Here is a 14,724-nt window from a genome sequence, read left to right as displayed (position 1 = left end):
CATAAGATAGCAAAGTGTTTTTAAGTTGCCCTTTCCTGAGTTTGAAATGTAATTATAAAATGACAGTTAACAGGAATATTGAAGGTCAAGATAAGGTCTGGAAGATCAAACAAAATTTCTGTGAGAGCTGCTCTCATAGGATTGCTAGAGAGGAAAATCAGAACCCTCGCTTGACTGCAAAAGATCTTCAGAAAGATTTAGTAGACTCTGGAGTTGTGGTACATTCTTCTTCTGTTCAGAGACACCTGCACAAATAAGGCCTTCATGGAAGAGTCATCTTAAGAAAACCTCTCCTGTGTCCGCAAAATAAAATTCTGCATCAGAAGAACACAAAAGAACATCAAAACAGGCCTGATACATTTTGGAAACAAATCCTGTGGACTGATAAGGTTAAAATAGAACTCTTTGGTCACAATGACTAAAGGTGCTTGTATGTGTGGTGAAAAAAGGGCACAGAATTTCAGTAAAGGAACATTTCTCCCACCATTATGCATGTGGGTGGATCAATCATGCTTTGGGGTTGTGCTGTAGGCAATGGTACAGAGAACATTTTAAGGTTAGTAGAAGAATGGATTCCATGCAAAGAGAAAAGGTCGCACTCATCGAGATGGAAATTTCACTGATTTATTGACATATAATAAACATGTCAAGTCGGGGGAGTGACATAAGGAGTGCAAGAAAGGCTGACAACGGTCGTTTCGCGCTCACTCCCCCGACTTGACATGTTTATGATATGTCAATAAATCAGTGAAATTTCCATCTCGATGAGTGCGACCTTTTCTCTTTGCATGGATTCCCAGGATTGACTGTTTCCAGGTCTGGCACCCGAGATTCCCAGCTGCTGGGCTTCTGTATGCCGCACATCATTTGAAGTCACACGGTAACAGCGGTGCCGTCCGCTTTTTATCTTGAGTTTTGTGAGAAGAATGGATTCAATGACATTTCAACAAATAATTGTTTCAAACATGACACCATCTGTAAAAAAGCTGAAGTTGAAAAGAGGATGGCTTCTACAAATGGATGATGATTCTAAAGACAAGTTAAAATCCACAATAGACGACCTCAAAAGGCGCAAGCTGAAGATTTTACAATGTCCCTCACAGTCCCCTGATCTGAACATCTTTGAATATCTGTGGCTAGACCTCAAAATAGCAGTGCATGCAAGACGACCCAGGAATCTCACAGAACTGTAAGAATTTTCCAAGGAAGACTAGATGAAAATCCCTCAAACAAGAACTGATAGACTCTTGTCTGGCTACAAGAAGTTCTTACAAGCAGTGATACTTTCAAAAGGGGGTGCTACTGGGTACTAACCATGCAGGATGCCCAAACATTTTCATCTGCCCATTTTCCTTTTTGTAATTTATAAAATGTAAAAGGTGCACTGCAAATATATATATATATATATATATATATATATATATATATTTACCTAAAATACAAAGGAAATATGTCATATTTAACTATTTAACTTTAGGCCTTTCAGAGATCATTTCATCTTCAACTTGTTCACAGCAATTTAGACCAGGGGTGCCCAAACTTTTACCTGTCACTGTACATTGCCTGACAGTGTATTGAGTTATGCATACAAGGATGCATTGCTAGGTCCAAACGATGTCAACAAAATACCTGACATTACCTGTACTAAGAAGTCATATAGACTCAGTACACAATGTTCTCGTATGTGCATGCTCAGCATAAATGAGTATACAATTTTGAAAAGTAAGATTTTGGATCAACATCCCACTGAAAACAAAAACAATTTCCAGAGTTTTAACAAGACTGAGTTTCAGCAAACATTTTTTTAACCAATAGCATGAACGTAAGGTTAATAATATATTTCCATTACAAAATTGTCAATTTCATTAAAATTAGTTATGACAACTTGTCTCTTCAGAGTTCCCCATAGGTGTTCAGTTGGGTTCAGATCAGGAGACACTTGGCCACTAAGTCAATTTTACCCTGTTCTTTAGAAATGCAAAAGATGTGTGTTTTCGATCATTGTCAAGTTGGAAAGGTGCACTTTTACAAAGGACACAGAGTGATGGAGGCATCTTTTTCAATATAGTGAAAAACAACTGTGAATTCATACCATCGATGAAATGTAGCTCCCCGACATCAGCAGTGCTCATGCAGCCCCATATAAGGACACTGACCCCACCATGTCTGACTGTAGGCACCATGTATTTAGAAAAATGAATGTATAACAATGCATGATGTCAACAGTAAAACATAGTATTTGCAGTGTCATTGTGTGGTGTATCCTGAATTCACAGCTGCACTTCTTTATATTGAAAGAGAATATTATAATGCATCACTCCGTGCCCTCCATGTCCTGCACTTTTCCAACATGACAATTATCCAAAGCACACACCTGTTGCATTTATTTTTCTCTTATAAAGAATCACTCCAGATTTTTTTTTTACTGCCAAGGTGGTATCACTAATGTCTGTTCCTGGCTCCTAGTAATACACTTATCAGCCGCTGTCCCTCCATTCTCCCTCCTCACCATTTTGTGACTGCAGCTCCTGAATGACCGAAAGTCAGAGCTAATGGTCACAACCTCTCAATGTAAATCTACGAAAGCCTTGTTCTGGCCTCATTCTGGCTCTCATAGACTTGTATTGAGAAGTTTCTTCTGATCCACCAAAGAAACACTTTTGCGATCAGGCAGCTCACAACTAGAAGATGACCGAACCGGCGCTGAGAACAGCAGAAAATGGCAGGTGGTAAATATTTTACTATGGGCAGAGAACTTGCATTAGTGACACCATTCCAGTAGGAAAAACAAGCAAAAACGCTGGAGTGGTGTTTTAAGTTTAGTGGATGGACAACCCCTGTACGTTATCTGTTTGTGAGGTGTAAAGAGATGAATCTGTTCTTTTCTGTCAGTGCCATTTTTGTTCATTGATTGTTTCTAGAATTGCAGCTCAGCCCCATGAATGGGGCAGAACTGCAATACCAAATATATTCTGTAAACTAGAATGATAGTTTTCTAGGAAGAAAAGACCATTAAATGTACATTTAAAATTTAAATTGAGTTACTATCTTTTGGTTCTATCACTAGTTATCTGACATTGTGCTTATCATGTTGTGATAATGCTATATGTATTTTTTTTAAAGGAGACTAAAAGTCTCCCCATAACGTGGCAGTAGAGTGGAGGACATATCTGCGGTGACTAAAAATGTGTTGAGGTTACACAGAATTGTTTTTTTAAATATCACTTTCTATGCATTTTATAAATCTTACCGAGAAGAATAATTGCTTCATAATTTCTTCTTGTATGTTGACAGCAATTCTTTAAGTGGAAACGTAAGATTTGGTTCAGTTGAATTTGTTCTTGACCACAAAACTTGGGAAAGAGTTACACAAATATCTTTATTTTTATTAGACTTTTTTTTTTTCATTTCAATTTCTTTGTCAGTGATGATTTATGGGCTTGGACTTTTCATTCTTAAAATAAAAGTCAAAAGTCAGACGTTGTAAAACTGTTTTTACTTTCCTTCAGAAACATGCAAGTGTGATGGCTTATTTTGCTTTAGAACATGCACTATGGTCGAAATATTAATACAACCTTGTTAATATTACGATGCTGGTCTCTTAAAGAAAGATATGTGGAATGGATATTTATATTTTGGTCTCAGAGATTTAAAGAATCATTTAGCATAATTAAATGATGGTTATAAAATATGCTGCTCAAAAAAATAAAGGGAACACTATAACATAAGATGTGGTATTTTAGTGTTCCCTTCATATTTTTGAGCAGTATATAAGACTTTTAAATACCTCTGTGTAATAAATAGTATATATACAATTATATATATTAGATGACTAGATAGATAGATACTGTAGATAGATAGATAGCCTGGCCTCTACATATCTTAGTACCCCTGCTATCTCCAGTATTAGAGAAAACATATAGAGTGGACAAAAAAAAAACCAAAAAACTGAACTGCAGTAGACTTGAATGACATGCATGATGTAAAAGCATGTTCACACTGGCCATAAAAGCAAGCAAAACCCAAGGAAAAATAATGTGTGTATATACCCTAATGAAAATAAATAAGTAAAAAAGCAAGTGCATTAAATAACATAGGGTACTTGGTAAACACTATTTTGATCAAAAAAGTATAAAGCTGTCCCATCACGGCAAGGTGTACCCATTTGAGACAGTAACTACACTAACGGTTAAAACCTACCTAGTGTGAATAGTGGCAGAGTCTCTGGGTCCCAAACGGACACCTAGCTTTAGAGGGACTATAAGTGAACTACACAGCTCAGTAGAAAGGAGGCCACACCCTATTTGTACTGAATACAAAAATGCTGAAGAAAAACCAAAAAACTGAACTGGAGTAGACTTGAATGACATGCATGATGTAAAAGCATGTTCACACTGGCCATAAAAGCAAGCAAAACCCAAGGAAAAAATAGAAAAATATAGCGTGGACAGCAGTGTAAGCAGCATCTTCTTACCTCAGCACCCCTCATATCTACAGTATTAGATTGGGAAGACAAACTGGACATCAGTGTGAGCAATGTCTTACCTCAGTACCCCTGGTATCTCCTGTATTAGATCAGATTGACATGGTGTACAGCAGTGTGAGCAGCCTCTTCTTACCTCAGCACCCCTGGTATCTCCAGTATTAGATAGACAGGGTGGACAACAATGTGAGCAGTGTCTACTTACCTCACAACCCCTGGTATCTCAAGCATTAGATCAGAAATAAAGGATAGACAGCAGTATGAACAGCCTCTTCTTATCTCAGCACCTCTGGTATCTCCAGCATTAGATAAGAAATACAGGACAGACAGCAGCATAAGAAGTATAAGAAGGACATAGCTGAACTAAAGCGGGTGCAGAGAAGAGCGACCAAGGTTATTAAGGGATTGGGTGGCCTGCAATATCAAGATGGGTTTTCAAACTTGGGGTTATTCAGTTTTGAAAAATGAAAATTTGGAGTGATCTTATTACAATGTACAAACATATGAGGGGACAGTACCAAGATCGTTCTAATTATCTTTTTCACTTAGGCCTGCGACAGGGACAAGGGGCATCCTTTATGTCTAGAGGAAATAAGGTTTAATCATAATCATAGACACAGATTCTTTACTGTAAGAGCAGTGAGACTATGGAGCTCTCTGCCGTATGATGTTGTCATGGTCTATTCACTACTAAAATTCAGGAGGCGCCGTGATAAATATAATATTACAGAGTCATGGGCATTAGATTCTGTGAAGGGGCGTCGATTCAGGGAACTAATCTGATTGCCATATGTGGAGTTGGGAAGGATTTTTTTCCCCTAAAATGGAGCTATTGGTGTCTGCCCCGTGGGACTTTAGCCTTCCTCTAGATCAACATTTTAGCTATACTGTAGGTTGAACTCAATGGACTTAAGGTTCAGCCTTAAAAACTATGAAACTATGAAACTATATCTGGATACAAGTTAGCACAGATTATCCACTGTTCTTTTTTTTTCATCTCCTCTCACTAAAATATTCTAAAAGATTTTGTTCCCCTAAAATAGTAATAAATTGGCTCCTGTGTCACGTAGTGTACAGCTCCCCCCTTATCCCAAGGCTTTATTTTGAAATATATAATTATGTATATATATTAAGCCTTTATATTTATACACATAACTGACTGCTTGATCTCCATTGGAAATATAAACAAATTAACCCTCTTAAGAGGCGACCGCGCCGCTAAGTACACAGTAATGAAAGGAGCTGCTTTTTCTCAACCTGACATGAGCTGATTTGTGAATTATTTTGTCTGGTCTTGTGAATTGGTGATTATTTTTCTTTTACGTGAAGTCTTCGCGTAGTTAATAAAATGTCTCGGGCCACGGTCTGAATGGTGTCGGAGCCTGTGTCAGTAAAAATAAATGGAAGGCTGGACATGAAAGGCAGTGAAGCACTAATGCCCTACTACTGCTACCAGTACATCAGATTCTCTAAACATTTGGGCTTATCCGGCGGTCTAATAATACGCGCTCGTGATTAGTGCGCCTACAGCTGCTCCTTACTGATGTCAAAACACGGCATGTTACTGATCAGCTCCAATCTCCGCTAATAGCCAGTGTCAGCACTCCCGGCTCTCTACCTGCCATCTCTCACCACTTACTGCATTGCATCTTACAAATGAGCTGCAAAGTCTGTGCCTTCCTCAGCCTCGTATGGGGGGATTAGTGCGACGAGGAGCTTTACTTAGGATGTTTTCTTATTGTGTCTATGGTAGTCATCAAGACGGCCTTTGATTCTTCTTTGAAATGTCAAAAACTGAAATAAGCACAAATGAAAAAAAACAAAACCTAATATTCTATGTACTCATACACAGATACAGACGCTGTATCTTGCAGTAATCCATATTCTCGATAGCAATGAATCCTTTCTCCCTGGTTTCTCTGTAAGGGTACCGCTACACTTAGTGATGCACCAGCGATATGACGCGGTCAGGATCGCTGGTACATCGCTAAGTGGTCGCTAGTGAGCTGCCACACAGGCAGATCTCACCAGCGACATCGCTGGGGACGGGGATCGCTACTTACCTGTCAGACGCGACGATCCTGACGTCCTCCCGCCTGCGTCCACGTGTCGCCACAGGAAGCCCAGCACGAAGCCCAGCAGGAAGCCCAGCAGGAAGCCCAGCAGGAAGCGCCCGACGAGAAATGGTCCTGGACGTTCTCACGCGACCAGCGATGAGCAGTGGGGGAGCCGGTCGGAGGTAAGTATCACGTGTAGCGATATCGCTAGCAATATCGCTGCTACGTCACAAAATCGGTGATGTTACAGCGATATTGCTAGCGATATCGCTATGTGTAACGGGGGCTTTAGGCCTCATTCAGACGTCAGATTTTTGCATTCAAGTGGTATCCGAGTTTTTCACAGATAGCACCCATACCTATGATATTCTATGGGATTAATCACGTCTAATCTTTTCCTCTGATCAAGTGGTCCCCGGAAAATATTGGAGACATGTCGAGGGTCGGATTAAAATCATTAATAGGTCTGTGAAAAAATCGGACCTATTTTCATGGACTGCCAGAAAGGAGAAAGTGGAGAATTTTTTTTTTAAACTTCTCCATGTATGAGAAAATTGGATAATCCTCGGACCACACTCTGATCAAACTCTGATCAGAATAATCAGTCCGATTAATCGGACTTGTGAATGAGGCCTTACTCAAGATTGCGTCTTTCATACTGGAGGATAGATGTCGATAGATAGATAGAAAAAGTGAGGCAACACAAGCATACAAGAAGTACTTTTGCTGCTGCCCACAGGTCGTAACCCTGCAGATAGCACTCATACCTATGATATTCTATGGGATCAATCACAAATCCAATCTTTTCCTCAAACCAAGTGGTCCCCAGAATCGGCGACATGTCTGATTTTGATCCGAGGGTCAGATCAAAATCAACAATGCATGTCAAAGGGTCTGTGAAAAAAATCGGACTGCGCACAGATGACATCCAATTGCTCTCCAATTTTCATTGACTGCCAAAAAGAAGGAGGAATTTTTTTTTTTTAATGTCTACATGTATGAGAAAATCGGATGATTCTCAGACCACACTCTGATCAAACTCTGATCAAAACCACCTATAAATATAGGGCAGATGTACTTTGTCATTGCTTGAAGAAGGTTCACACATCTGAACCAAAATTTCGTCACTATGGGCTAAAAAAACATGCTTTTTGACAGAAATTTTGGAGCGCTGCCTTCAGTTGTTGCTGTTTATTGAGATATGCGCTAGATAGATTGATGTATAGCCGAATATTAGAAATATTGATAGATATCAGACATAACTAGGTAGATTGATATTTAGATAGATATGAGATAGATAATAGATCTACAGCTAAATAGATGAAATACATGAACTTAGATATATAGAGAGTAGGTATATAGATGAATATTACATAGGCACAAAACAAATAAATAGATGGTAGATGCATAGATGGCCAGACAAAAAATCGAGCGCTTCCAGTCTTAGTGGTGGACTCCACAGACCCGCGCCCGGCGCTGCGGCTCTTGGGTCTCCACTATCCAGACGATGACTGATGAAGGTCTTTTAGTGACCGAAACATCTCATTTTTTATGGATAGACAGGCAAAATAAATGGACACGTGCAAGCTGCTGTGACAACTATAGTATGCAAACTAACACAGCTGAATATTCACTAATGTGAATGTGCAGGTAATCCATTCCATAAAATATTGCAATCAGTGATAAGTAATACCCCCCTCCCCAATTTGTGAACAATATGAGCCTCTTAATTTCTGGATTGTCCAATCTGAGGGTCTGAGGGCATCATATTATAGAGCCGGGGGAGACTGAGAGAGAGTTTTGTGTTTTAACCATTTAATCCTCTGCTCTTTCTGGGATTTTCAGTATCTGCACTGCCCTACAGATCCCTTACAGTGGGTAATAATTGTCAATACAATGGATATATTGGTGCACACAGTTGGAGGGGATCTGTATACTGCACTGTATTCTGTTCCTGATGACTGTACTGTGGTTCTGGAAGCACATTAATTCCCGAAATACTAGATAGATGGACCACATCTCAGTAGACCTTGTATCCTTGCCTCCTGTTAAGTGTTTATATTGTAATTACAGCTTGTGTAGCACTCGGTGACATGTTATTTATTGTGTTTGGTGCGTGCAGTCATGCAGTGGACACATGATGCAGACTCCATACTGCAGGATTATGACTTTCTGTACACGATTCTGAGAACACCCTTCAGTCAGCACCACGAAAGCTGTTTGTTTTGTCTCGGGTGAAAAATGAGTGTTTCTAAACCCTCAATACACAACATGGTCAACGAAAAACACATTAATCGTCACGTTGTATCTTTATACATATCCAAAAGGTCAATGCACACAGCAGGCAACGTGTGAAGAGCTAAAAAGCTGAGTACCCTTTTGTTGAAAATATGTAGACGGCTTTATGCTTTGTGCAATTGCATTAAACACAAAAACTTTATATAATTAAGTGAAAATAGATAGGAAAGATAGTAGTTACAAAAGAAGGAACAAAGCCAATAGCAAGAGATTAAGATAGGCGGTCGGCCTTATTTATGCACTTTTTTTAACGATTATTATTATATTTATATAACAATTATCATATTCTATTATTTTAATTTTTACATCATTAGTATTATTTTATGCTTCTGATTACTTTCCTATAATTTCATATTATTTGTGTCACAATACCCCTGAAGAAGCCAAACACGCCAATGGCGAAACGCGTGGGTTTTGCCTGTCCTCTGCAACAATTATCCACCTGCGTGTCCCCTATCCACCATGCACATTCATGTTTGACTCCAGTCACTTTCATTAGCTGCTGCTTGCCTCATTCCAACAGATTCGGTTGCGGTCTGGATCAATAGTTGCATTTCAATCTTATCCCATTTTTTTCATTGTACTGTGCACCTTATTTTATGTGTAACACAGTCTTTTCTTATGTGACTACACCGGTCCCTTTTTTCTTCACTATAACCAATCTAGCCTAACATCATTGGATTCCGTGCATGGTGCTGGGAATATTTACCAGTGTTATTTGTGTCTTTCCTATATTTCGGTCACAAAAAGACATTAGAGAACTTTATTTTTTATGTGCCTGGGTAGAAAATACCAACATTTCTTGTGGATTATCAGCTTGATTTTTGTTAGGGGTCAGCACTCAGCATTTATTACCATAATAGCGGTTACAGGGGGTCAGACATTGCCCTATTGTGGGCATGGCATGTTTTGTATCGATCAACATTTTTTTTTTTTTTTTAAAGTGTTTCCTTTTGTCTGTGTGATATCTCCATGAAATGATCTTTTTTTTATTGGTGATCCCTTGCTCGGCATGCATCTGTCCTCTTTTTCTCCTGATCTGTTATTATCTGCGGCGCTGACGTCACGTTGACTGCACTGTAGCCAAAAATTGATCTCCGCGCCTCTGCCCGAGCTGATGGCACGAGGATCTCAGAGCCGCTGAGCTCATTAATTGAATGCCGCACTGTGAATGTGAAATCAGTCAACTTTGGACCCAGGGAGGGTGCGTAAAGCCCTGTTTGTTTGTTTTTAAAGGCATCTGTCAGAAAGATCTACCTCTAGACGGTTTATTAAGGTCATGTTGCTGTCTGAAAGATAATGCCATACTATTCTTTACTTATGAAATCTTTTGCTCCCTGACTATTAAAATCACATTTTTAATTTATATGCAAATGAGACTTAAGTGCTTTCGGAGTGTCAAAACGTTTCCCAATTCCTCTGCCTCCCTCACTCTATTTCCCACCCTCAAGCAGCACCAACTCCCTTCCAAAACCTCTAGGTGACATAATACAGACACCTTTAGCATAAACATTTCCCAACAGAGTATCTTTTCTTTTAAAGCTGATTAGCTCACATCGCTCCTCTAAAGCCATGTTCAGCCAAGAGGAAAAGGAAAGACAGATTTGAACATTTATGTCAGGAAATACACTAAAATGCTTGCTGTAGGAAAGTGGGATCGGAATGGTAATCATGAGTAATATCTCCATTTTTTGAACTGCACTGCGTTTTATAAATGGGGTCTGGGTGATTTTAATGATTCTTGTAATATTACAATAAATAAACGTCAACTTTTTTTCTTATTTAATTACCGACGGGTTAAGCAAGCCCAACACTAAATTACAAGGTCCATTTACATTAATACAAGCTATTGTTACGTACAATTTGTTCCTGCCAGGTTTATATGTCCGGTATGCTCATTTATTTTACCAAGAGTCATAATTAGGGTAAAAATCCATTATTCTCTAATTATGCAGCAAATAGGTTATCTTTTGTCTTCTGGTCTGTTCTAGATTATACTTGAAAGGTCACAGCGGAACTGCAGGGAAACAAAGCAGTCTGATCTTACACGGGGCGGATTTCAGTACAAAGGATGCAGATAACGATAATTGTATGTGCAAGTGTGCGCTGATGCTAACCGGAGGTGAGTAGAGTATAAAACTGAAGGAATTTCTGTCTTAAAGAAAACTTTGGTGAAAGCTAGTTTCCTATGTGTATTCTGATCTGTAATCATAATGTCAAATTCCACTTCTGTCCCTTGCAGGTTACTCAGTGATAAAATGTCAGGCAGAATGGGCCTGGGTCATTACATGGCGATAATTCAGTTATGTAACGGCTGACTGTCACAAGTCTAGCCCTTTCATAGAATGTTATAGTTGGAAGGGACCTCCTGGGTCATCGTGTCCAACCCCTTGCTTAATGCAGGATTCACTAAACCATTTCAGACAGATGTCTGTCCAGCCTCTAACATTGAAGGAGAACCCACCACCTCTCGTGGAAGCCTGTTCCGCTCATTGATCACCCTCATTGTCAACAAAGTTTTTTTTCTAATATCTTCTCCCTTTCAGCTTCCTTCCATTGCTTCTTGTGTTTCCATGTTTAAATGAGAATAATGATGATCCCTCTACACTGTGATATTCCTTTAGATATTTGTAGACAGCTATTAAGTCTCCTCTTAGCCTTCTTTTTTGCAAGCTAAACATTCCCAGATCCCTTAACCGTTCTTCATAGGACATACTTTGCAGTCCGCTCACTATCCTGGTAGCTCTTCTCTGAACTTGCACTAGTTTTTCAATGTCTTTTTTTAAAATGAGGCCTGACCAAGGAGGAGCAGAGGGGGATAATTACTTCACATGACCTAGAATCTATGCTTCTCTTAATACATCCTAGAGCTGTGTTTGCCTTTTTTGTATTCTGCTGTGGTCACTTTATATCATATAGGCTTCTTCTTGTAGCTCTGTGCTGGCCAGTGCAGTTCTTGTGACATGCATGCTGCTGCATAAGCCTTCCTTGAGCTTTATACTTTCATCTTAGCTCTCTGTCATCCTGTTCCTATTAAGAATAATATTTACAACTAGAAATTAAACTAAATGTGATCTGACTATAACTATCTACAGTATGTGATGCCTCTGCAAACTGTCAGAGGACACAGCCTCCAATGTATATTCTGATCCGTAGTCATGATGTTACATTTTACTTCTGTCCCTTGCACGTTCCTCATTGCTCAAATATCAGGCAGAATGCTTGTGGGTCATTGCATAGCAACAACTTAATTATGTAATGGCTGTTTATGCCCTGTGTATTCTGCTGTAGTCACCGGATCTCCAAAAAGCTTCTTCCTGTAGTTTACGTCATTGTTGCGGGGTGGAGTGCTTTTGACACGCGTGCTGCAGCAAAACCCAGAGCTACAGCCTTTCCTGAGCCTTAGACCTGCATCTTGGATCTCTATTATCCTTTTTTTAAGAATAATAATTCTATACTTTTTGGCAACAATGCCAAACAATTTGTTTGGCATAAAGGCGACACATCTCATCACCCTGAACACACCATTCCACTGTCAAACATGGTGGTAGCAGGATCATGGTTTGGGCCTGCTTTTATTCAACAGGGACAGGGAAGATGGTTAAAATTGATGGCAAGATGGATGGAGCCAAATACAGGACCATTCTTGAAGAAAACCTGTTGGGGTCTGCAAAAGACCTGAGACTGGGACCGAGATTTGTCTTCCAACAAGACAATGATCCCAAACATAAAGCAAAATCTACAATGGTATAGTTCACAAATAAACATATCCAGGTGTTAGAATGGCCAAGTCAAAGTCCAGACCCGAATCCAATCGAGAATCTGTGGAAAGAGCTGAAAACTGCTGTTCACAAATGATCTCTATTATTATTATTATTATTATTATTATTATTATTATTTATTTATATAGCACCATTAATTCCATGGTGCTGTACATGAGAAGGGGTTACATACAAAGTTATAGATATCGTTAACAGTAAAGAAATTTACAATGACAGACTGGTACAGAGGGGAGAGGACCCTGTCCTTCTGGACTTATATTCTACGGGATAGTGTGGAAGAGACAGAAGGTCGGGGGTGCAGCAGCTCTGGTGGTGATGAGGAAGCAGCTCAGGCGGTGGTGAGGCGGCAGAATGGTTATTGCAGGCTGTAAGCTTTCCTGAAAAGATGGGCTTTCAGGTTCCGTTTGAAGGATCCGAGAGTGGTGGATAATCGGACATGTTGAGGCATGAAATTCCAGAGGATGGGGGATATTCGGGAGAAGTCTTGGGAGGTAGTTGTGTGAGGAATGAATAAGTGTGGAGGAGAGTAGGAGGTCTTGGGAGGATCAAAAATTACATGAGGGAAGATATTTGGAGATTAGTTCAGAGATATAGGGAGGGGACAGGTTGAGTATGGCTTTGTAGGTCAGTGTAAGTAGTTTGAACTGGATTCATTGGGGAATTGAGAGCCAGTGGAGGGATTTGCAGACGGGAGAGACAGGGGAGTAGCCAGGAGAGAGGTGGATTAGTCGGGCAGCAGAGTTGAGGACAGACTGGAGTGGTGCAAGAGAGTTAGCAGGGAGGCCACAGAGGAGAGTGTTGCAGTAGTCAAGGCGGGAGATGATAAGGGCATGTACAAGAGTTTTAGTAGATTGAGGGCTTAGGAAGGGTCGGAGTCTCCATAAAACCTCACTGAGCTCAAGCTGTTTGCCAAGGAAGAATGGGCAAGAATTTCAGTCTCTCGATGTACAAAATTGATAGAGACGTAACCCAAGTGACTTGGAGCTGTTATCACAGCAAAAGGTGGAGCAACAAAGTATTAAGTTAAAGGGGCCGAATAATATTGCACGCCCCACTTTTCAGTTTTTGAATTTCCACAAAAATTTAAAATAACCAATAAATTTCGTTCAACTTCACAATTGTGTCCCACTTGTTGTTGATTCTTCACCAAAAATTTACATTTGGTAACTTTATGCTTGAAGCATGATATGTGGGAAAAGGTTGAAAAGTTCCAGGGGGCCGAATACTTTCGCAAGGCACTATATATAGTTCTCAAGATTGAAGGGTGGCAGTCCATATAGTATCATAGGACTTATAAAGAATTGGGGGTAGGTCTTTTGTCTCTTTGTCCAAAGGCAGGTTTTCAGTTCAAAGCAGGCAGGATAATGCAAGCTGAATACTGATGGAAAAGGAAGTTCCAGAACCTATAGTGCTGGAAGAATTTTAATGCCGAGACACTGTCAACTAGAAAAGGAATACATGGTACATAACAGAGAATGAGAATTGGGCAGTTGTTGGACTTAACAAAAAGCAGTTTCAACTTCTTTACTAACCAACCACAAAATCCAGCAGAGTGCTTCAGATTGCATGTAGTCTAATGAGGTGTAACATTCCCAGCAGAAGGATTCCCCATGATCAAATTATCATTAGGAAAAGAGATTATTCAAAGGAGATGGACGATCATGTTAAATCAAAAGACTTTTTTCCCTTTAGCCAGAAAGTCAGTAACTTAGTGACACGCACTGTCCATTCGTGCCGAGCAGTGGGAACCTCAATATTGGTCCTGTAGTGATCGCTCCCAGGCTGCTATCGAGCGGCAGGTAAATGATCACTGTCTAGTACTCATCTGTGTCCATGCATAGAAGGCGCTCTGTACGTGGGGCTCGCCTTCTACAGAGGAGTCGGACAACAGTCCTTTTGTTTCCTGTAGACTTCATTCTATGTTTTCATTGGCCGCTGTCATGTGCCATTAACAGTTTCTATCGTTCATCTGGAAGAAGGACTTTGAGAAATGTCTTTGGAAGGAGCGAGTAAACATTTACATTATTACTTATTGTGTTATTCATTCCCCAGCGTTTGCTTTGAAGAGTAGATAGGCTTTAATATTATCGCAGAAATCTGGCCA

The 14,724-nt window shown here is 39.9% G+C and overlaps 1 protein-coding gene across 1 annotated transcript in view; it reads left to right on the top strand.

The window, feature by feature from the left end:
- ANGPT1 (angiopoietin 1) overlaps positions 1-14,724 on the top strand; it is a 445,617-nt gene that overhangs the window by 396,047 nt on the left and 34,846 nt on the right. Inside the window, exon 8 of the mRNA XM_073590180.1 lies at positions 10,830-10,960. Within this exon, the coding sequence (XP_073446281.1) occupies positions 10,830-10,960 (131 nt within the window). The remainder of the gene's footprint in view (positions 1-10,829; positions 10,961-14,724) is intronic.

The sequence above is a fragment of the Dendrobates tinctorius genome, unplaced genomic scaffold (genome assembly GCF_039654945.1).
Source record: "Dendrobates tinctorius isolate UK_male_01 unplaced genomic scaffold, ASM3965494v1 ptg000116l, whole genome shotgun sequence".
NCBI classification, from domain to species: Eukaryota; Metazoa; Chordata; class Amphibia; order Anura; family Dendrobatidae; genus Dendrobates; species Dendrobates tinctorius.
Note: the sequence above shows the minus strand (reverse complement) of the source record. Positions and strands in the feature narration are given on the sequence as shown.